The 22,589-nt window shown below is 53.5% G+C and overlaps 1 protein-coding gene across 1 annotated transcript in view; it reads left to right on the top strand.

Annotated features, from left to right (window-relative positions):
• Positions 1 to 22,589, top strand: part of bphl (biphenyl hydrolase like) — a 46,571-nt gene that overhangs the window by 10,701 nt on the left and 13,281 nt on the right. The window contains 4 exon segments of the mRNA XM_041184655.1: positions 8,597 to 8,697; positions 15,026 to 15,192; positions 16,523 to 16,616; positions 16,619 to 16,678. Coding sequence (XP_041040589.1) covers positions 8,597 to 8,697; positions 15,026 to 15,192; positions 16,523 to 16,616; positions 16,619 to 16,678 — 422 coding nt within the window.

Below are 22,589 nucleotides of genomic sequence, written 5' to 3'. Positions count from 1 at the left end.
TCACGTGCACGCTTGCCTGAGCTATGGCACTTACCCTGGAGCTTCAATTTTCTCGCCCTCATCAAACTCCACACTCTTGACATCCTCATCTTCGGAGGAGACGTGCAGCTCCTCCATCTCTCATCTCACAAGACATCCCCACTTTGGAACATTAGAGTGCAGCAAGCCACGATGGGGAGAGTGCTGGATTGCGCTGCCTGACCTTTCCAGACTCGAAAACGCATCTTCAGGATGTCCGTGGTCTGCTCAATGACCGTGTCGCAGAATAAGCAGCATTGTGCTTCTCCTCTGAGGCACTCCGGCTGCCAAACGGGCGACATCAGCCTCGTCTTTTGCAGGTAGCCTGTGTCACCAAGGAGCCAACCCTGGATGTGCTGAGGGCCCTTGAAGATTTGTGGCATCCGTGATTAATTCAAGATGTACAAGTTGTGGCATCTTCCAGGGTATCTCGCACATACCTGCATAATCTGCTACTGGTGGTTGCCGACCAGTTGTATGTTGAGAGAGTGGAACCCTTTCCTATTGATGAATTGTAGTGGCTGCTGCCAGGGAAAGCCAGATGAGTGCAGTCGATGGCACCCTGCACCTGTGGGAATCCAGAGATCACTGCAACCCTTGCAGCTTGGATAGCTTCATCCAGCGAGAACTGGATGTAATTGTTCACCTTGCTAAATAGGGCCCATAACCGCTCGGATGCTTTTGTGAGCAGATGCTTGAGAAATCCCATTGAGGTCCCCAGTGCAACTTTGGAACGAGCGCTCACAAAGAAGTTCGGAGTGCTGGTCACTTTGAGAGCCACTGGCAATGGATGGCATTCCCCCCAGTCCCTAAGGCATCAACACCTCCTGGAGAATGTGGCAGGTGTGGGCTACCACATCCCTAGTCATGTGAAGGTGTCTACAGCACTGTCTCTCACTCACCTGGAAGTATGAACAGCACCTTCTGTACACCGTTGGTCTTTCCAGATGCTTCTACTCAATGGCTTTGTCATTCTCAGCTTCTGGGTCTTGAGGATGCTCTGCTGGCCCTTGTCATCAGGGTGAGACTCTCCCCTTTGCCTAGCCTGGTGGTGAAGAGCCCTTCTGTTCTGTTGCCTGATTGCCAGGATTAAGAGGCAACGTTACCTGCTGCATCCATGAAGCACTTGTGCTTGTGTCTGTGGAAACATTGAATAGGAACATTAGCCTGCAACGATCAGCTTCCAGGAGCTAACTAGGGAGTCATTGTGGAGCCTATGGTTCACATTCATCCCAGCCGTTACATCCTCACTGAGTCCCTTGGAGCGCTATTGCAATCTTCTGGATCACCAGTAGGGGACCTAACCCCTCCAAACCCCCCCCCCCCCCCCCCCCAACCACCCAAACAAACGACACAGGAAGGACTGGGCTTTGACACCGGAGATTAGATTGAGTTTTGGCAGGTAAGAGAAGCCTCAGTCAGGGCACTGTCTGACTGTTTTTGTTTGAATTACACAGCAGCCCCAACTTGCACTCATGTAATGAAAGTATTGGGAGTAGATGGGGGGAGGGCTGGAGGTGGGGAAGGGGGTGTTCAAATCCTGAACCTGCCAGCTGCAAGGTTTAGAAGTCTTTTGGCCATTGGGGATGGTCCATAGCCCCTTTTCAGTTGGTTCATTCTGACACTCAGGATTTCCCATGAGAAGGACAAAGGGGTTTTGGAAGCCAATCATAAAATGGTCCCAGTTGGGTTTATACACTCACAAGGATGCACAAAATGAGCTAGGTGCCACATTCCCTAAATTGGCATTAGACTGCTCCATGTCTCAGCTGTACCTTCCTCTCCATTTACAAAACATGTAGTCCTGACCCCTCCCCGTCTTGAGGCCCAATATACTGCGACTTACTGAGAACCCCCCACCCCACCCATGAAATCATCAAGTGTTTCCACCCCCCCCAAAACATCACCTGTTCCCCATCTCCAGACTGCAGATGCCTCCCCTGAGTGTGACTGTGCTATCTGCAGCTCAGTATCAAGGCATCAACCCTGCCCGCCCCCCAGATCGATGTGTGAGCGAGACTGGCCACAGCCAGTGCACCATGCTGGGCGTGACTGACACAGGACTGACAGGTCCTCCTGCTCCCTGGACTGGGACCAGGACAGGCACGCCAAGCACAGCCCTCTAAATTGTGGCACAGATCCACAGGACTGACAATGCTTTATGGCCCCGACGATCTATTGCCCAGGACTGTCTATGCTTTCTGGCCCTGTCTAATTCTGTCTCCCCCTTCATGTTTCTCTGTGCCCTCTTCCCCAGTCTTCCCCCTGAGTTATGTGTCTGCTCTCATCCCTAGTCATCCACCCTCCAGTCCCTGCCCTTGTCTCCATCTTGTTTCACCCGCCCCATTCAAGCTTTTGCCCTCTAGCCTCTTCCACCTACCCCCCACCCCCAGCCTTCCCAGTGGTCTCACAGGGTAAGCCTTGGCTCTGACCGCACCCCCCAATGAGTTCCACTGGTCTGGCCTGCGCAGCCTTGGCATGGAGAGGGAGCAGCGGTGAGTGCTGCGCACTGAAAGGTAGGTGAAGGTACCTCGAGGTCACGAGTGAAGTGGTGCTCGCCAGGTGTACGTTACCATGAATCATGCCGGTGTAATTAGCTGCGGGTGTGGCCTTTTGATCTGGAGTAGGGATGCAATTCTGGTGAGCTGGCTTTTTAATGAGCATTCACGATATTCAAATGCATTCAAACACAGTTCCTAACATGGCACAGCAAGCTCCCAACCCGACATTAAAGTCAATCGCTGAAAACTGCCAGCCTTTGTTAATGCTGGTGGGAAACTGGCTTTTGGCTGATCTCCACATTTTCCCATCTCGCCCACCATAATCCCTGCTGCTGACGGGAGCTGGAAACCCCATCTCACGTTGGCTGAAAGTGTTAACCATTCTCTCTCCTCCGAATCTGTCCCTCTCTCCTTAAAATCTGCTGTCATCACCCCTCTCCTCAAAAAACAAATGCATGACCCCAATGTCCTTGGAAATTACTGTCCCATCTCCAACCTCTCCTTCTTCTCCATAGACCTTGAATAGACCCGTTTTTCCCACGACTCCATGTTTGAATTCCTTCAGTCAGGTTTCCATCCCTGCCACAGGACTGAAAATGGTTCTTATCGAAATCACAAATGACACCCTATGTGGCTGTGACAAAAGTAAACTTTCCCAACCTGTCTGCAGCCTTTGACATGGTTGACCATACAATCTGCCTCCAATGCCTCTCCACTGTCATCCTGCTGGGTGGGACTGATCTCACCTGATTCCATTTTTATCTATCTAGTCAGAGTGTCACTTGCAATGTCTTCTCTTCCTGTTCTTGTGCCATTATGCCTGGTTCCGTCCACAATCAATCCTTGCCACCACCCCCACCATCTCCCCTACCCAACTATTTCTCTTCTCATGCTGCCTCTTGGCGACATCATCCGAGAACACATCAGTTTTCATCCGTTTGCTGACAACACTCAGTTCTAATTCTCCACCACCTGTCTCAGCTCTTCCACTGTTGCTAAATTACCAGACAGCTTCTCCAACATCCAGTGCTAGATTTCCTTCAATTAAATATTGGGAAGACTGAATCCATTGTCTTCATTCCCCGCTACAAACTCCACTCCCTAGTTACCAACTCCATCCTTCCCCCATGCCAAGCATCTGAGACTAAACCAATTTTAGTGTCATATTTGAGCCCGAGATGAGCTTCTGACCTCATATTTGGGTCATCACTAAGACTCTGCCTATTTCCACCTCCAAAACATCACCAGACGGACCCCTGTCTCAGCTCATTTGCTGCTGGAACCTTCATTCAGTCCTTTCTTAGCTCTAGACTTGATTATTCCAATGCCCTCCTGGCTGTTCACCCACATTCTCTTAAACTTTAGATCATCCAAAACTCTGCTGACCACATCTTAACTGGCAACAACTCCTGTTCTGCTATCACCTCTCTACTTGCTGACCTACATTGACTCCTGGTTAAGCAGCGACATCATTTTAAAAATTCTTACCCTTGTTTTCAAATCCCTCCAAGGCTTTGCACCTCCCAATCTCTGTAATCTCCTCCAGCCCCACAATCCTCCCTGATACCTGTGCTCCTCTAATTCTGGACCCTTGAGCACCCCCAGTTTTAATCGCTGCATGATTAGCGGCTGTGCCTTCAGCTGCCTAGACCCTAACCTACAGAATTCCCTCCCTACACCTCTCTACCCCTCCGTTCTCCTTTAAGACGCTCCTTAAAACCCACCTCTTTGAACAAACTTTAGGCCATCTGGCACAATGTCACCTCACAGGGCTCGGGGACAAATTTTGCTTCTTGACTCCCCTGTGAAGCACCTTGGGATGTTTTATTAGATTATAGGTTCTATATAAATACAAGTTGTTGCTGTTGAGAATCAACAGACATGTAAACCACAGATTTAGCAGAATTAGAGGGCACACACAAGCTTTATTAAGAGATATAAACTAATATAAAATATATACACATATATTTCCTATTTAAAAGACATGTTCTGTCACTATTTAATATAGATTTATATTAGGTTACCTATTAACGCAGCTTGCGTCTTATTTGGCTGTTCACCAGTCTGTGACGCACAATCATGTTTGCAGTTCCCCACTCCTATCATGGGGGAGACAGTGGTCTAGTGGCAGTATAGTAACAGTGCAGTGGGAATAGTAGTAATCTAGAGCCCCAGGCTAATGTTCTGAGGACATGCATTCAAATCTCACCAGGGCAGCTGGTGGAATTTAAAATTCAATGAATAATTCTGGAATTATAAAGCCAGTTTCAATAATGGGGGCCATGAAACTATCGCCGATTGCTCTAAAAACCAAATGGTTCACTAATGTCCCATTAGGGAAGGAAATCTGCTGTCCTTACCTGGCCTGGCCATGCAACCCACAGCAATGTGGTTGACTCTGAACTACCCTCTGAAATGGTCAAGCAAGTCACTCGGTTCAAGGGCATTTTGGGATGGGCAACTAATGCTGGCCTTGCAAGCGACACCCACATCCCATGAAAGAATAAATACGAGAAAGAAAGAACCTCATAGGTACCATAGGAACAGTCCGCTTTCCTCTATCCATTGTATATCCATAGGAACAGTCCGCTTTCCTCTATCCATTGTATATCCATAGGAACAGTCCGCTTTCCTCTATCCATTGTATATCCATAGGAACAGTCCGCTTTCCTCTATCCATTGTATATCCATAGGAACAGTCCGCTTTCCTCTATCCATTGTATATCCATAGGAACAGTCCGCTTTCCTCTATCCATTGTATATCCATAGGAACAGTCTGCTTTCCTCTATCCATTGTATATCCATAGGAACAGTCCGCTTTCCTCTATCCATTGTATATCCATAGGAACAGTCCGCTTTCCTCTATCCATTGTATATCCATAGGAACAGTCTGCTTTCCTCTATCCATTGTATATCCATAGGAACAGTCTGCTTTCCTCTATCCATTGTATATCCATAGGAACAGTCCGCTTTCCTCTATCCATTGTATATCCATAGGAACAGTCCGCTTTCCTCTATCCATTGTATATCCATAGGAACAGTCTGCTTTCCTCTATCCATTGTATATCCATAGGAACAGTCCGCTTTCCTCTATCCATTGTATATCCATAGGAACAGTCCGCTTTCCTCTATCCATTGTATATCCATAGGAACAGTCCGCTTTCCTCTATCCATTGTATATCCATAGGAACAGTCCGCTTTCCTCTATCCATTGTATATCCATAGGAACAGTCCGCTTTCCTCTATCCATTGTATATCCATAGGAACAGTCCGCTTTCCTCTATCCATTGTATATCCATAGGAACAGTCTGCTTTCCTCTATCCATTGTATATCCATAGGAACAGTCCGCTTTCCTCTATCCATTGTATATCCATAGGAACAGTCCGCTTTCCTCTATCCATTGTATATCCATAGGAACAGTCTGCTTTCCTCTATCCATTGTATATCCATAGGAACAGTCTGCTTTCCTCTATCCATTGTATATCCATAGGAACAGTCCGCTTTCCTCTATCCATTGTATATCCATAGGAACAGTCCGCTTTCCTCTATCCATTGTATATCCATAGGAACAGTCTGCTTTCCTCTATCCATTGTATATCCATAGGAACAGTCCGCTTTCCTCTATCCATTGTATCACTGGTGCAGGCTGAGGGGATTTGCTTCATTTATGGTTAGATAGCAAATCTTATGAGACTTTGGGAACTCAAGTTGCTTCGAGCTTCAAATGTTCCCTACTGTCCTGGCTCAGCGATTGGGTGAATTTGGGTGAAATTCCAACACTTCACATGATCATCAATAGTGGGAAAGTGTAGTTGTTGTGTAAGATGATTACGTAGACAGTTTTCATTTTAAATTTGGATACTTATAATTTTTAACAGATAAATTGACAATTGTTAAAAAAATGGCAATACATGGTATGATGGATTGTACGGAGGTATAAGAAGGGGAGAATTTACTGGGTGGCAGGATAGGAGGTAGGAGGCAGTGGCTTGGTCGGTCAATTTAGCTGCAGGAGGAGGCCCTGGCTGCTTGGGGGCAGCCTCCAAGTGGCTTCCTGGGGGTTGGAGGGTGTTGTTTGTTTGGGGGGGGGGTGGTGGTGGAGGGGTCCATCACATATGGAGGCTCGATAGCCCAAAGAAATTACCCCTACCATGGCACCAGTGGCCTCCCCCACAGCCCGACACAACCACTGGAGGGGTTTCCCTTTCCCTCCAATCTGTCTACCTGGTCTCCCTCTCATTCTCCTGAAGCCTCAGCAGCAGCCACTTCTACTGGTGGTGCTGCCAAGGCTGCCAAGCTGCTGGCCCTGGGATAGGTCTGGCAGCATGGAAAGCCAGCTCGCTGAACTTAATTGGATGTGTTGGGGGGGTGCCCGTGCTGGTAGCGGCCAATTAAGAGACCACTTCCAGGAAGATTGCCACCACGGTCCCAATGCCAACTCCTGTGGGCTTGAGACTTGCAATTGGTCCCAATATTGAGGCTTACCCCTGCCATAAAATCCCAGCCAAGATTTTTATGGAATACATATGTAAACATATATGCAGATATTTATATACGAATGAAAGAAACAACTTGTACTTTCTATAGAACTACTCATGGCTTCAGGACATTCCAAAGCACTTTTCAGTGAATGAAGTACGTTTCAAAGTGAAGTCATTGTTCTAATGCAGTATGTGCACAGCAAGAAGGTAAAATGATCAAATAATCTGTTCTTCAGCGATGTTGGTTGAGAGATTTATGGATTGAAATTAGGAAACACTCCTACACACAAAGAGCGGTAGAAGTTTGGAACTATCTTGCACAATGTTGGATCAATTGTTAATTTTAAATTTGAGTTTGGGAGAATTTGTTAGCGAAAGAGATATGAGGCAAATGTGGGTAAGTGGTGTTAGGTCACAGGTCAGCCATGATCTCATTGAATGGTGGAATAGGCTTGAGGAGCTGAATGGCCTTCCCTTGTTCCTAGGTTGGCACTAGGGAGACCTTCCCTAAGCTTCCTTGGAATACCTCCTGACTCCCCAAAGCCTGTCCACCATCTACAAGGCACACATCAGAGTGTGATGAAATACTCTCCACTTACCTGGATGAGTGCCCCAAGAACATTTAAGAAGCTTGGCACTATCCAGGACAAAGCAGCCTGCTTGACTGGCACCACATCCATCACCTCAAACATTCACTGCCTCCACTACTGACACATAGTGGCAGCAGTGTGTACCATCTATAAGATGCACTGCAGGAACTCACCAAGGCTCCTTAGACAGCACCTTCTAAACCCACGACCTCTAACACCTAGAAGGAAAAGGACAGCAGATGCATGGGGACACTACCACCTCTTAGTTCCTCTCCAAGCCACAGACTGAAGTGATCTAGAAATATATCGCTGTTCCTTCACTGTCATGGAGTCAAAATCCTGGAACTCCCTCACTAACAGCACTGTGGGTATATCTACACCACATGGAATGCAGCGGTTCAAGAAGGCAGCTCACCACCACCTTCTCAAGGGCAACTAGGGATGGGCAATAAATGCTGACCCAGCCAGCGAAGCCCACATCCCATGGAAGAATAAATTTTAAAAATAGTGCCACAGCATCTTTTACATCCACCTAAACAGGCAAACAAGGCCTCAATTTAAATATATAAATATATATATAAATATATATGGGATGCTTTATTATATTTTTATGAAATTGAACATGCTGATCTTTAAATAAGAACAGAAAATGCTGGAAAAACTTAGCAAGTCTGACAGCGTCTGTGGAGAGAGAAACAAAGTTAATGTTTTAGTCCGTATGGATTTTATACAGTTTAAGAGGGGGTGGAGCAGGTGGGGAATAGGTGGAAGCTCAGGAGAGGTTGACAAAGATGTCACCCACCTTAAACATTATAAAATCCATCGTATTTCTACTTCTCTTCAGCTCTGAAGAAGAGTCATCCAGACTCAAAACGTTAACCCTGTTTCTCTCTCCACAGACGCTGCCAGACCGGATGAGTCTTCCCAGCAGCATCTTTTATTTCGGATTTCCAGCATCCGCAGTATTTTGCTTTTATGCTGATTTTTGATTTCTTTTTGTTCTAGCACAATAACATCTGCAAAAAAGGAAGTTAATGGGGTCCACCTCCATTATCAACAAACAGGAAAGGGAGATCAAGCCCTCCTGCTGCTCCCTGGGGCATTGGGTAAGTTCACAGGTTGTTCATCTTTTGATTTGATTTTTATGCTCTGTAGGATCGGAATTTAACAAAAGTCTTGCCTTAACTGGTCGGGTTAGTGATAACATTGCAAATTTTATAGTTCTTCCATTTACAACATACTGTTTAAAAAGTCCATAATTACGTTTCAACATCAAAAATTACTTGCATTTATATAGCACTTTTAACATATTGGAGCAGCACAAAGCACTTCACAGGAGCTCTATGGAACAAAAATTACCCTGAACTGCATAACGAGACATTAGGGCAGACAAGCAAAAGTTTGGTCAGCAAGGTTTACTTTAAGGATTGTCTTAAAGGGTGAAAACCAGGTAGAGAGATGGAGAAGTGTAGGGAAGGAATTCCAGAGCTTAGTGAATTGGCAGCGAAGGCATGGCCAGCGATGGTGGAGCGATTATAATTGGAGATGACCAGGAGGCCAGAGTTGAAGGAGTGTGAAAAGCTTGGAGGGTTCTGAGGCTGGCAGAGATTACAGATATAGAGTGGGGTGAGGCCACAGAGAGACTTGAAAACAGGGATGAGAATTTTAAGATCAAGGCCATTACTTACCAAGACCCTGTGCAGGTCAGTGACAACAGGAGTGATGGGTGAAGACGATTTTGTGCGATCCAGGGCACAGGCAGCAGAGCTTTGGATGACATCAAGTTTAAGGAGGGTAGGACATGGGAAGCTGGCAAGGGGCATTGGAATAGTCAGAGCTAGAATGAGGGTTGAATGAATGAAGGTTCCAGCAGCAAATGTGCTGAGGCAGGATGAAGTTGAGCGACATTACGGAGGTGGAAATAGGTGGTCTTAGTGATGGAGCGTATGTATGGTCAGAAGTTCATCTTGGGGTCAAATGTGACACCAAGTTTGCAAACAGACTGGTGCAGTCTCCAGCAGTTACCAAGAAGAGTCAGTGGCTAGAGAGTCGATGAGGACTGAAGGTAATGGCTTCAGCACCTGGTAATATGGATAATCCCCAGACCCCATTGACATTGGTATTTTATTTAATACCAAAAACACCTAAAAAAAAGAGTAAATAAAAACAGAAAATGCTGGAAAAACTCAGCGGCTTTGTGGAGAGAGAAACAGAGTTAACATTTCAAGTCCGTATGACTCATTATTTCCTAACAATCTGTGCAATTTTACTATTAATAATACTGGATTATGTTTTGGGGCTTGCTTATAGAAAGCTATAGTACAGAGTCTGCTTTAGCAGCAGTATTAATGGTTGTAAATCATTGCCTAGGAACAGGTCACAGCTGCAGTACAAAGTGACTAGAAAAATTTAAAATATTTGCTCATATTTTTACTTTTCTACCATGGGAAGCCCCTAAAAAGAAAACTCAAAAGTGACCAGGATAAACACCAAAAACTGAAAAGTGTAGCAATGATTCAACTTTGTTTTTTAAACTTCTGACTAGAGTATTGTGGCTACTCAGGCAGCGATTTTAAATGTGCCTGAGCTGAATCGTCTGCTTGCTGACTGTGAAACCTGGCAGCTATAAACCATCTCAACCACTATGGGCGGAATCATCCCAGATTTGCACAAAGTGATTTAGCGGGTGGGTAAAATGATGTTCTAGGCGAGGGCCGCAATGGCGGCTTTTCACACTGTATCGTCCCAAACCCATTGTGTTAACTATGCATTCCTGGGAAACATGCCATTTCCATGGTGGGCTTTCACTCTTTCACCACACCATTACCTCGCCGCTTCATCACGTCTGGCGCTGTATTTAAAGTGCCGCACGGATACCTCTCAGCGCTTCCAGTCTGTGACTGCTGCACAGAGGACATGGCCCCGAAAGGCAAGAAGACTTTAGCTCACCAGGTTCAATGACGCGTCCCTCGAGCACCTTTTGGACGCAGTGGAGGCCCACCATGATGTCCTCTCCCCCCACTCTGGCCGCTGGATGGACAGCAACATCACTGATACAGCTCGGGAGATGGTGGCAGTGGTGGTCAGCGCCAACACCCTGCAAAAGAGGACAGTCACCCAGTACCGCAAGAGGATGAATGATCTCCTTTGTTCCACCAGGGTAAATCACTCTTCTCATCACTCAATTCACACCCTCACAAACCCATCACACATCCACAGGACCCTCACTCTCTGCCAGTTCAAGGGACATCACCATTCACTCTCTCACACACGTTCATTGTCCTCATCCAGTCCATGGGACCACTCACCACCCACACATGCCAGATGTACTTATCAACTGGCCTGGCAGGCATCCTGCTTACACTCTCCCCATCTGTATTTATGTAGGACAAGCTGGCACACAAGAGGGAGAGGTCACCGACTGGTGGAGAAATGCCTGAAACCAAGGGCCTCACGGACTTTGAAAACAGAACCATCCAGCTGGCTGGCGAGGATCTGGATCATTCCTGTGTTGATGGTGAGCTCGGCGATGCTCTACCAAGTGAGGATCCAGCAGTGCAACATCCATCAGACAACCATGCTGTGTGAGTGATGTGTCCTGTTTCACAGGCCACTGCCATGCATTAATTATCTCTCCTTGTTTTCGCAGACACATCCAGGGAATTGCCAAGAGAGTCCATGACCCAGGGTCTCCAATGAAGCTGCGAGGAAAGTTCAGAAGAGGAACCTGCTGAAACTCTCCCTGACGACCCGTCATAACGCTAACCCACACCCTCCACCAGCGCAGACACACACCTCAGCGGGACCTAGCTTTAGGACCATATAGCTTTTCAGGACAGTATTGCAATGTCGGATCCATAGCAGGCAGCAGCAGGGACTTCCCAGGTCCCCGGCACTCAGAGGAGCTGCTGGAGGCCAGAACGTTGCTGAGTCCGAGTCAGATGACGAGCCTCTGGACTTGGTCATGTCACAGTTGCTGGAGTTGCAAAGACAAATTCAGGAACATCAGGAAGGGATGTCCGCTGCACTCCTCAGAGTGCAAGGCACAATGGAGGCTGAGGTGATAGCGCTGGCATTGCAATGCACTGAGGTCAACACTGGTAGGATGGCGGCCGCTATGGAGACCTTGGTCCAGGACGTCGCTCCTGCACTGCTGTGTGGGCTGAACTCCATCGCCGATGCCATAGTTGTCTCTAACAGTGTGTACACGAGAAGGGTGTGGGGCAGCTCGATCTCACTCCAGCTACTCCTTCTCCTCAAGGAGCCAGCTAGAGGCCCTCGGACACCCATAGGGAGGAGGATCAGCAGGTATTCACCTGGGGCCATCCATCCAGGTGACCCTGGGTGTACCCAGCACATCTGATTCCCCTCTTCCTGTGACCTCAGCAGCTTCAGCTCCACAGGCCGAGGGTGTCACTGCCACACAGCAGGACCCCTCCAGGTCTCAGCTCTCCAGAGGACGCCCGCCAAGGGCATCACAGACAGGGTGTCACAGTCAGCAGGCTGCCTCCTCCTCTGCTGTGGATGTCCTGGGAGCACCAAGACGTAGCGGCAGAGTTAGGAAAGTTAAGATATAGTTGCACAGCCTGGGCACGGGTGTTAATCACGTGTACATAACATTCACTATTGTTAATAAACTCCCAAGAATATCTCCCTGCCTGTGGCTCCTTGTTCTGATGAGCAGTGTTTGTGTCACTCAGATGTGAAACCTTTCTGCACAAGATAAAAGCAGGTGTCTCAGTCCAGGGCCTCTTCCCTGTGTCTGTGCAGCCTTCAGACCACAGTGATGTTCCAGCCTCACACTCCCTGGACACATTACTGATGCCTGCACCTCGGCGGTGCTGGTCATTGCTGCCAGAATGTAGTGGGCAGGCGCCACAGAGTTCCCTCGTTCTCTCTGTGTGTTCTCAGCACCTTTAAGGTGGGGCTGGCCCCCATCACACCAGCCTGTGTGACCAGTGACTCTCTGCTCCTGAAGGGTTCAGGTGCTAAAGGCAAACAAAGGATCAGATGTTTTTAAAGTTACTTGGCTGGGTCTCTATGATATGACCCTGATCATGGAGAGCAAGTGAGCTGCCCTTGGCCAGACAGGAGTCAGACATTCTCAGAGGCTGTGTGAAGCTGATGGTCACACACCAGCTGCACATTCAGTTGATGTAGTTGACCGTTTGTTGTGACAGGCATCTGAGCATCATATGAGTGCACCCTGCACCTGTGGGAAACCTGAGAACTGGGCAAATCCAATCACTAATGCATTCTGGATCTCTTGGTCCTGGGTGAAATGCACCAAGTTGTGTGCCCTGGTGAAGATGGCATCCGTGACCTCATGGATGCATTTGTGGGTGGAGGGTTGTGATACCCCATAGAGGTCACCTGTGGAGCCCTGAAAGGAGCCACATGCCGCTGTCACTTTCAGGGCCACTGGCAGTGGATGCCCTCCATGTCTCCGTGGAGCCAAACCCTGCAGCAGGCAGATGTGACTGACCAGTTCCCTAGACATGCGCAGTCTTCTGAGACACTGGTTGTCGGTCACCTTCAGCAATGAATGGCGGTGTCTATAGACCCAGGGTCTACCTAGGTGCCAACCAACAATGGCTCACGTGTGGGAGTCCCAGCTGCCCCTCCTTCCTGAGGGTGCTGCTCCTCCCTCTGCACAGCCAGGCGCCTCCATCGTTCTCTTCACTGTTGTCTCCGCTCTCTGTACGTCATGATGTTGTCTTCCTGCAGGATGAAAGGGAGAGACGCATGGGCTAACTTGCATGTTCTAAGAACCTCTTTTGGTTAAGTCTGAAGGCCCCTTAGTGCATCCTCGCATCCTGGAGAATGCTGGTCACCACTTGGATGGCCAGAGTTTAGTGCACTGCATGGCTGCCTGAAACATCAACCACCTCCACCCCACTCCACCTGACCAATTGGCAGCAGCTTTGCCTATTGGACTGCAGGCTGTGTTCTTAGCTCAGACACAGGTATTCTCCTAACCCACACTGCAAGGCTGCGCTGTTAGCTTGAACCATGGGGGAGACTGGTCTAAACTGGGATGATGACATTGCCAAGGGGCTGTGAGCACCTCCAGCAGTGACTGCTCCATTGCCAGCTTTTGCAAGGAGATTGTACAATGTGCCCAGTCGTCCAACTGTTCTGCAGTCCGCTAAAATACCCATTAGTTTGCAGTCTGTGCCTGAGGGGTGAAAAGCTCTGGAGCACTTGGTGGCACTATCATGCCTCTGTGTTGCCTGAGTGGGCAGATAAACTAGAGACCCGAATCCACCCTTATCACTGTGGCTGCATCTGAACTGTCTCAGCTGCAGAGGAATGGTAACTTTACACAATGTTTCCCTACTGCCTGGCTGCTTCCCTCCTCCCTACCCCAATGTGCTTGTGCACTACCTTCAACCACAGGGCAGCCCTTGCTGTACACAATACTCCAGTTGAGGTCTAACAAGTGTCTTATATAAATTCAGCATAACCTCCTTGCTCTTGTACTCTACGCCCCTATTAATGACGCCCAGGATACTGTATGCTCTCTCCGCCTGTCCTGCCACTTTTAACGATCTATGCACATTATACACCCAGGTCTTTCTGCTCCTGCACCCCCTTCAAAATTTCACCCCTTATTTTATACTGTTTGTCCATGTCCTTCCTACCAAAATGCATCACCTCACACTTCTCCACATTGAACTTCATCTGCCACCTATCTGTCCACTCCACCAACTTGTCTATGTCCTCTTGAAATTCCACACCGTCCTCCTCACAGTTCACAACACTCCCAAGCTTTGTATCATCCACAAACTTTGAAATTGTCCCCTGCACACCAAGATTTAGATCATTATATATCAGGAAAAGCAAGGGTCCCAATACCGACCCCTGGGGAACTCCACTACAAACCTTCTTCCAGCCCGAAAACTATCCATTGATCATTACTCTTTGCTTCCTATTTTTCAGCCAATGATTCTGTGTGCTATTCTTCATGTGTTTAAGCAGCTACATCTCACTTTGTGCTGCTGGGTAGAAGACTGATTAGGCATTTGCCTCCCCACCAGCTGGCCAGGATCTAGTGAACCCTGCTGAACGTGCACTTCAAAAGCTGTTGGGTAGAACAGATGATGAGCAATTCACCGGGAAATTGGCCAAACAGACTGTAAAACCAAGAAGCCTGGGCTGATACCTGACAAACGGGCCATGGGGCAGAAATTACTGCCTGTGGGATGATGCCCAACGAGAAATTAACGAGAAAACTGACGGATAGGGAGGGGATAAAAATCTATTTTAGCCATTTAGCTAAAGAGCACAGTGTGTACACATCGCTTGGTACATGTTTTATAATGCGTTGCTCCTCTAAGTATTATAGAACAATAAGTGCAGCCCTAATGAAAGCTGTCACTCTCTGTGGATTTGGAAGAATGGGCAGATTTATATATCTGTTTTCTCTTTCAGGAAGCAGTCAGACTGATTTTGGACCTCAGCTTAAGTCTTTGAACAAGGAACGTTTCACGGTTGTTTCCTGGGACCCTCGAGGCTATGGACACTCCATCCCTCCGCAGCGAGAGTTTCCTTTGGATTTCTATCACACGGATGCAAAAGATGCTGTGGATTTAATGCAGGTTTGTGCGTTGTAGAAATGTCCTAAACTCCCCACCTCTGTGCTTCCTGTGGTCAGACTTGGGCTTGGCACAGGTCTCAGAAGAGCAAACTTTGGATTTTGATGGAATTAGTAAAGTTCTGTGCAGTGAGACAGAGCCCAGTGTCTGTGCACAGTTGTTGCTGGTAATGTAATTGAGAGCATTTTGGATTCATGCGACTCCAAATGGCATTGTCTGAAGCATCTGTTTAGTTGTTTTGACTCTATTTATACCTCGCCAGAAAACCAGATAACAATCCAAAATTAAAGGAGCGGAAGAAAATTCAGTCAGATAAAGTGAAAAAAGAAACAGAAAATAAAAGTTAATAGAACTTTGGTATATTATTTCTATAATAAAATGAAAACTGTTATGTACACTCAGCAGAGTTTTCCGTTTTGTATCAGAATTTAAAACTATTCAGCAGCCAGCGAGTGGTTAGAGTCTGAAATGCACAGTCTAAGAGTGTGGCAAGGCAGATTCAACTGAGGCCTTCAAAAGAGAATTGGATAATTGTTTGAGAGGAAAAACGGTTTACAGGGATGCAGGGAAAAGGCATGGAAGTGGGACCAAGTGAGAGAGAGAGCTGGCATGGCCACAATGAGCTGAATGGCCTCATTCAGTCCTGTAACTGTTCCATAATTCTGTGGTTCGATGAAATCTTTATTAACAGAGGAATGGAGTTCAAACGCAGGGATATTTTGCTGAACCTTTATAAAACTCTGGTTAGACCACAACTAGAGTATCACATTCAGTTCTGGTCACCACACTGTAGGGCGTGAGGGTCCTTGAGATGGTGCAGAGGAGATTTACCAGGAATGGTTGCAGGGATGAGGGGTTTTGGCTACAATGTTAGGTTGGGAAAGATGGGCTTGGTCTCCTTGGAGCAAAGGAGATGATGGCGAGATTTGATAGGAGGTGTACAAGGTTATGACAGGTTTGGATAAGATAGACAAAGAAAAGCTGTTCCCGTTAGCTAATTGCACAAGGACTAGGGGGACACAGATTTAAGGCTTTGGGCAAGAGATACAGGGCGAATGTGAGGAAGAACGTTTTAATGCAGTGAAAGGCACTGACCTGGAATGCACTGCCTTACAGGCTGGTGGATGTGGAGACTGTCGGTGATTTCAAAAGGAAATTGGGTGGGCGCTTGAGGTAAATAAACTAGCAGGGCTACAGGATTAGAGCAGGAAGATGGGACTGACTGGATTGCTGTACAGAGAGCTGGCATAAACTCAGTGGGCTGAATGGTTTCATTCTCTGCCATAATGACTCCGTGTCCCTTATCATATGGCATTCTTGTCGTTCCCTCCAGGCACTGCACTTCCGGAAATTTTCCCTTCTGGGTTGGAGTGATGGTGGAATAACAGCTCTAATTGCAGCCTCGAAACACCCCAGCCTGGTTCCCAGCCTGTGTGGGGCGCAACTGCCTTTGTTACTCAGGCAGACTTAAAACTTTACAACGGGGAGTGTGTTTATTTGGTGGCTTTGTAGGAAATGCTCACTGACAGTAATCCCACACCCTCCCCCAAACACAAAGCACACCCCACCCCCACCCCCCCCCACCATCCCCATCACCCCCCAACCCCCCACGTCGCCTCTGCACCACCACTTACCTGAAGGCCCGAGATTCATTTTCTGAGACGGGTGAGCCTCTGGTGGAGCTAGGACAAGCATTGACATCTCGTCCAACCTATGGAACTGAAGCCTGAGGCCCACTTTCGAATTGGCCTCCGGCTCCTGGTTGGGGCCTGCACACGCTGGGCCCAAAATCATGTTTACACCATGAACTTTAAACCTCCCTCACAGCAGACATAGCTATAAATTTAGACAGGAAGTTCTAGGCCTTTATGTTGGAAAAATCCTTCTTAGCTTGAACCCTGTTACAGTAACTGAAATTCCCTGCAGGCGATGACACAAAATCAGTGACTGGCAGTTGAAAAGTGAATTGTTTTACTTTTGAAAGAACAGAGCTTATATCTTACTCTTTCATTTTTCCTCGTGATTTTTTAATCCCATTTGGACCCCCAAGATCAAGGCTTCCCAGACTGGGGATCGTGACCCCCCCCAGTGGGGTTGCCAGATGAAATTCCAGGGTTGTGCGCTCTGAAGTAGCCATGGCTGTTGTGGAGTTCTGACTGAATGTTAACAGCTGTGAGGCCCTTTTAAAACCTCTTCTTTTTGTAAACAATTCTTGGCCTAAATGGCCAATGCTTGAGGTGTGATTCGTGGTCAAAGAAAAGTCAGAGAAAAGGTACGTTTCTAAAAATCCCTGAAGATTTAACACTCCAACCCCCTGCCCACTCTCACAGGCCCCACCCCAATCCCCCCCCCACTCTCACAGGCCCCACCCCAATCCCCCCCCACTCTCACAGACCCCACCCCAATCCCCCCCCACTCTCACAGACCCCACCCCAATCCCCCCCCACTCTCACAGACCCCCCCCCCCCCCCCCCACTCTCACAGACCCCACCCCCCCCCCCCCACTCTCACAGGCCCCACCCCCCCCCCCCCCCCACTCTCACAGGCCCCACCCCAATCCCCACCCCCACTCTCACAGACCCCACCCCCACTCCCCCCCCCCACTCTCACAGGCCCCACCCCCCCCACTCTCACAGGCCCCACTCCCCCCCCCCCACTCTCACAGGCCCCACCCCCCCCCCCCCCACTCTCACAGACCCCACTCCCCCCCCCCACTCTCACAGACCCCACCCCCACTCTCACAGACCCCACCCCCCCCCCTCCCCCACTCTCACAGACCCCACCCCCCCCACTCTCACAGGCCCCACCCCAATCCCCACCCCCACTCTCACAGGCCCCACCCCCCCCCCCCCACTCTCACAGGCCCCACTCCCCCCCCCCTCCCCACTCCCCCCCCCACTCTCACAGGCCCCACCCCAATCCCCACCCCCACTCTCACAGGCACCCCCCCCCACTCTCACAGGCCCCACTCCCCCCCCCTCCCCCACTCCCCCCCCACTCTCACAGGCCCCACTCCCCCCCCCCCCCCACTCCCCCCCCGCCCACTCTCACAGGCCCCCCCCCCCACTCTCACAGGCCCACCCCAATCCCCACCCCCACTCTCACAGGCCCCACCCCCCCCCCCCCACTCTCACAGGCCCCACCCCCCCCCCCCCCCACTCTCACAGACCCCACCCCCCCCACTCTCACAGGCCCCACCCCAATCCCACCCCCACTCTCACAGGCCCCACCCCCCCCCCCCACTCTCACAGGCCCCACCCCCCCCCCCCCCCACTCTCACAGACCCCACCCCCCCCACTCTCACAGGCCCCACCCCAATCCCACCCCCACTCTCACAGGCCCCACCCCCCCCCCCCCCCACTCTCACAGGCCCCACCCCCCCCCCCCTCCCCCACTCTCACAGGCCCCACTCCCCCCCCCTCCCCCACTACCCCCCCCACTCTCACAGACCCCACTCCCCCCCTCCCCCACTCTCACAGACCCCACTCCCCCCCCCCACTCTCACCGACCCCACCCCAATCCCCCCCACTCCCCCTCCCTCCCCCACTCTCACAGACCCCACTCCCCCCCCCCCACTCCCCACTCCCCCCCCCCACTCTCACAGGCCCCACTCCCCCCCCCCTCCCCCACTACCCCCCCCACTCTCACAGACCCCACTCCCCCCTCCCCCACTCTCACAGACCCCACTCCCCCCCCCACTCTCACCGACCCCACCCCAATCCCCCCCACTCCCCCTCCCTCCCCCACTCTCACAGACCCCACTCCCCCCCCCCCCACTCCCCACTCCCCCCCCCACTCTCACAGACCCCACTCCCCCCCCCCCACTCCCCACTCCCCCCCCCACTCTCACAGACCCCACTCCCCCCCCCCCCCCACTCCCCACTCCCCCCCCCACTCTCACAGACCCCACTCCCCCCTCCCCCACTCTCACAGACCCCACTCCCCCCCCCACTCTCACCGACCCCACCCCAATCCCCCCCACTCCCCCTCCCTCCCCCACTCTCACAGACCCCACTCCCCCCCCCCCCACTCCCCACTCCCCCCCCCACTCTCACAGACCCCACTCCCCCCCCCCCACTCCCCACTCCCCCCCCCACTCTCACAGACCCCACTCCCCCCTCCCCCACTCTCACAGACCCCACTCCCCCCCCCACTCTCACCGACCCCCCCCCAATCCCCCCCCCCCACTCTCACAGACCCCACTCCCCCCCCCACTCTCACCGACCCCACCCCAATCCCCCCCCCCACTCTCACAGACCCCACCCCAATCCCCCCCACTCCCCCTCCCTCCCCCACTCTCACAGACCCCACTCCCCCCTCCCCCACTCTCACAGACCCCACTCCCCCCCCCACTCTCACCGACCCCACCCCAATCCCCCCCCCCACTCTCACAGGCCCCACTCCCCCCCCCCCCACTCTCACAGACCCCACTCCCCCCCCCCCCACTCTCACAGACCCCACTCCCCCCCCCCCCCCCACTCTCACAGACCCCACTCCCCCCCCCCCCCCACTCTCACAGGCCCACTCCCCCCCCCCCACTCCCCCCCCCCACTCTCACAGACCCCACTCCCCCCCCCCCCACTCTCACAGACCCCACTCCCCCCCCCCCCCACTCCCCCCCCCCCCACTCTCACAGACCCCACTCCCCCCCCCCCCCCACTCTCACAGACCCCACTCCCCCCCCCCCCACTCTCACAGACCCCACTCCCCCCCCCCCCCCCCACTCTCACAGACCCCACTCCCCCCCCCCCACTCTCACAGACCCCACTCCCCCCCCCCCCACTCTCACAGGCCCCACTCCCCCCCCCCCCCACTCCCCCCCCCCCCACTCTCACAGACCCCACTCCCCCCCCCCCACTCTCACAGACCCCACTCCCCCCCCCCCCCCACTCTCACAGACCCCACTCCCCCCCCCCACTCTCACCGACCCCACCCCAATCCCCCCCCCCCCCACTCTCACAGGCCCCACCCCCCCCCACTCTCACAGGCCCCACTCCCCCCCCCCCCCCCACTCCCCCCCCCTCCCCCACTCCCCCCCCCCCACTCTCACAGGCCCCACTCCCCCCCCCCACTCTCACAGACCCCACCCCCACTCTCACAGACCCCACCCCCCCCCTCCCCCACTCTCACAGACCCCACTCCCCCCCCTCCCCCACTCCCCCCCCCCCACTCTCACAGGCCCCACTCCCCCCCCCCACTCTCACAGACCCCACCCCCACTCTCACAGACCCCACCCCCCCCCCCTCCCCCACTCTCACAGGCCCCACTCCCCCCCCTCCCCCACTCCCCCCCCCACTCTCACAGACCCCACCCCCCCCCCCCCCCCACTCTCACAGACCCCACTCCCCCCCCCCCCCACTCTCACAGGCCCCACTCCCCCCCCCCCCACTCTCACAGACCCCACTCCCCCCCCCCCCACTCTCACAGGCCCCACTCCCCCCCCCCCCACTCCCCCCCCCCCACTCTCACAGACCCCACTCCCCCCCCCCCACTCTCACAGACCCCACTCCCCCCCCCCCCACTCTCACAGACCCCACTCCCCCCCCCACTCTCACAGGCCCCACTCCCCCCCCCCCCCCACTCCCCCCCCCCCACTCTCACAGACCCCACTCCCCCCCCCCCACTCTCACAGACCCCACTCCCCCCCCCCACTCTCACCGACCCCACCCCACTCCCCCCCCCCCCCCACTCCCCCCCCTCCCCCACTCCCCCCCCCCCCACTCTCACAGGCCCCACTCCCCCCCCCCCACTCTCACAGACCCCACCCCCACTCTCACAGACCCCACCCCCCCCCTCCCCCACTCTCACAGACCCCACTCCCCCCCCCTCCCCCACTCCCCCCCCCCACTCTCACAGGCCCCCCCCCCCCCCCACTCTCACAGGCCCCCCCCCCCCCACTCTCACAGGCCCCACTCCCCCCCCCTCCCCCACTCCCCCCCCCCCACTCTCACAGGCCCCACTCCCCCCCCTCCCCCACTCCCCCCCCCCCCCACTCTCACAGGCCCCCCCCCCCCCCCACTCTCACAGGCCCCACTCCCCCCCCTCCCCCACTCCCCCCCCCACTCTCACAGACCCCACCCCCCCCCCCTCCCCCACTCTCACAGACCCCACCCCCCCCCCTCCCCCACTCTCACAGGCCCCACTCCCCCCCCCCCCCACTCCCCCCCCCCCCACTCTCACAGACCCCACTCCCCCCCCCCACTCTCACCGACCCCACCCCAATCCCCCCCCCCACTCTCACAGGCCCCCCCCCCCCCACTCTCACAGGCCCCACTCCCCCCCCCCCCCACTCCCCCCCCTCCCCCACTCCCCCCCCCCCACTCTCACAGGCCCCACTCCCCCCCCCCCCACTCCCCCTCCCCCCCCCACTCTCACAGGCCCCCCCCCCCCCACTCTCACAGACCCCACTCCCCCCCCTCCCCCACTCCCCCCCCCCCCACTCTCACAGGCCCCACTCCCCCCCCCCACTCTCACAGGCCCCACTCCCCCCCACTCTCACAGGCCCCCCCCCCCCCCACTCTCACAGGCCCCACTCCCCCCCCTCCCCCACTCCCCCCCCCCCCCACTCTCACAGGCCCCCCCCCCCCCCCACTCTCACAGGCCCCCCCCCCCCCCCACTCTCACAGGCCCCACTCCCCCCCCTCCCCCACTCCCCCCCCCCCACTCTCACAGGCCCCACTCCCCCCCCCCCACTCTCACAGTCCCCACTCCCCCCCCCCCCCACTCCCCCCCCCCCACTCTCACAGGCCCCACTCCCCCCCCCCCCACTCCCCCCCCCCCACTCTCACAGGCCCCCCCCCCCCCCCACTCTCACAGACCCCACCCCCCCCACTCTCACAGGCCCCACTCCCCCCCCCCCCCCCACTCCCCCCCCCCCCCACTCTCACAGACCCCACCCCCCCCCACTCTCACAGGCCCCACTCCCCCCCCCCCCCCCCACTCCCCCTCCCTCCCCCACTCTCACAGACCCCACTCCCCCCCCCCCCACAGTCTCACAGACCCCACTCCCCCCCCCCCACTCTCACAGACCCCACTCCCCCCCCCACTCTCACAGACCCCTCTCCCCAGCTCTGACAGGCCCCTCTGCTCCCCAGCTCTCTCAAGTTTCCACTGCCCCGAACCCCACCCCTATCCACTCTCTTCTCCCACTCGCACAGCTCCCACTGAGGGGGCGGGGGGGGTGTCACTGCAATTTTCAATCCTTAAAATGGGGTCACAGTGGGGAAGAGTTGGGGAAGCGCTGCCCTGGAATATGCAGCTGCTGCGCTCTAGCAGACAATGGTTAACCTACGGCTCCTCCACCATATACTGGGCTTGAGAGCTGAAAGGAAATATTTGATAACAGTCCATTGGAGAGGAGCAGCTGGATTTCCTTCCAGCCGTCCAAAATCAGGTGAAGC

Source organism: Carcharodon carcharias, chromosome 3, assembly GCF_017639515.1.
Source record: "Carcharodon carcharias isolate sCarCar2 chromosome 3, sCarCar2.pri, whole genome shotgun sequence".
Classification (NCBI taxonomy): domain Eukaryota; kingdom Metazoa; phylum Chordata; class Chondrichthyes; order Lamniformes; family Lamnidae; genus Carcharodon; species Carcharodon carcharias.
The sequence above is the reverse complement of the archived record's forward strand: the minus strand, read 5'-3'. Positions and strand labels throughout refer to the sequence as shown.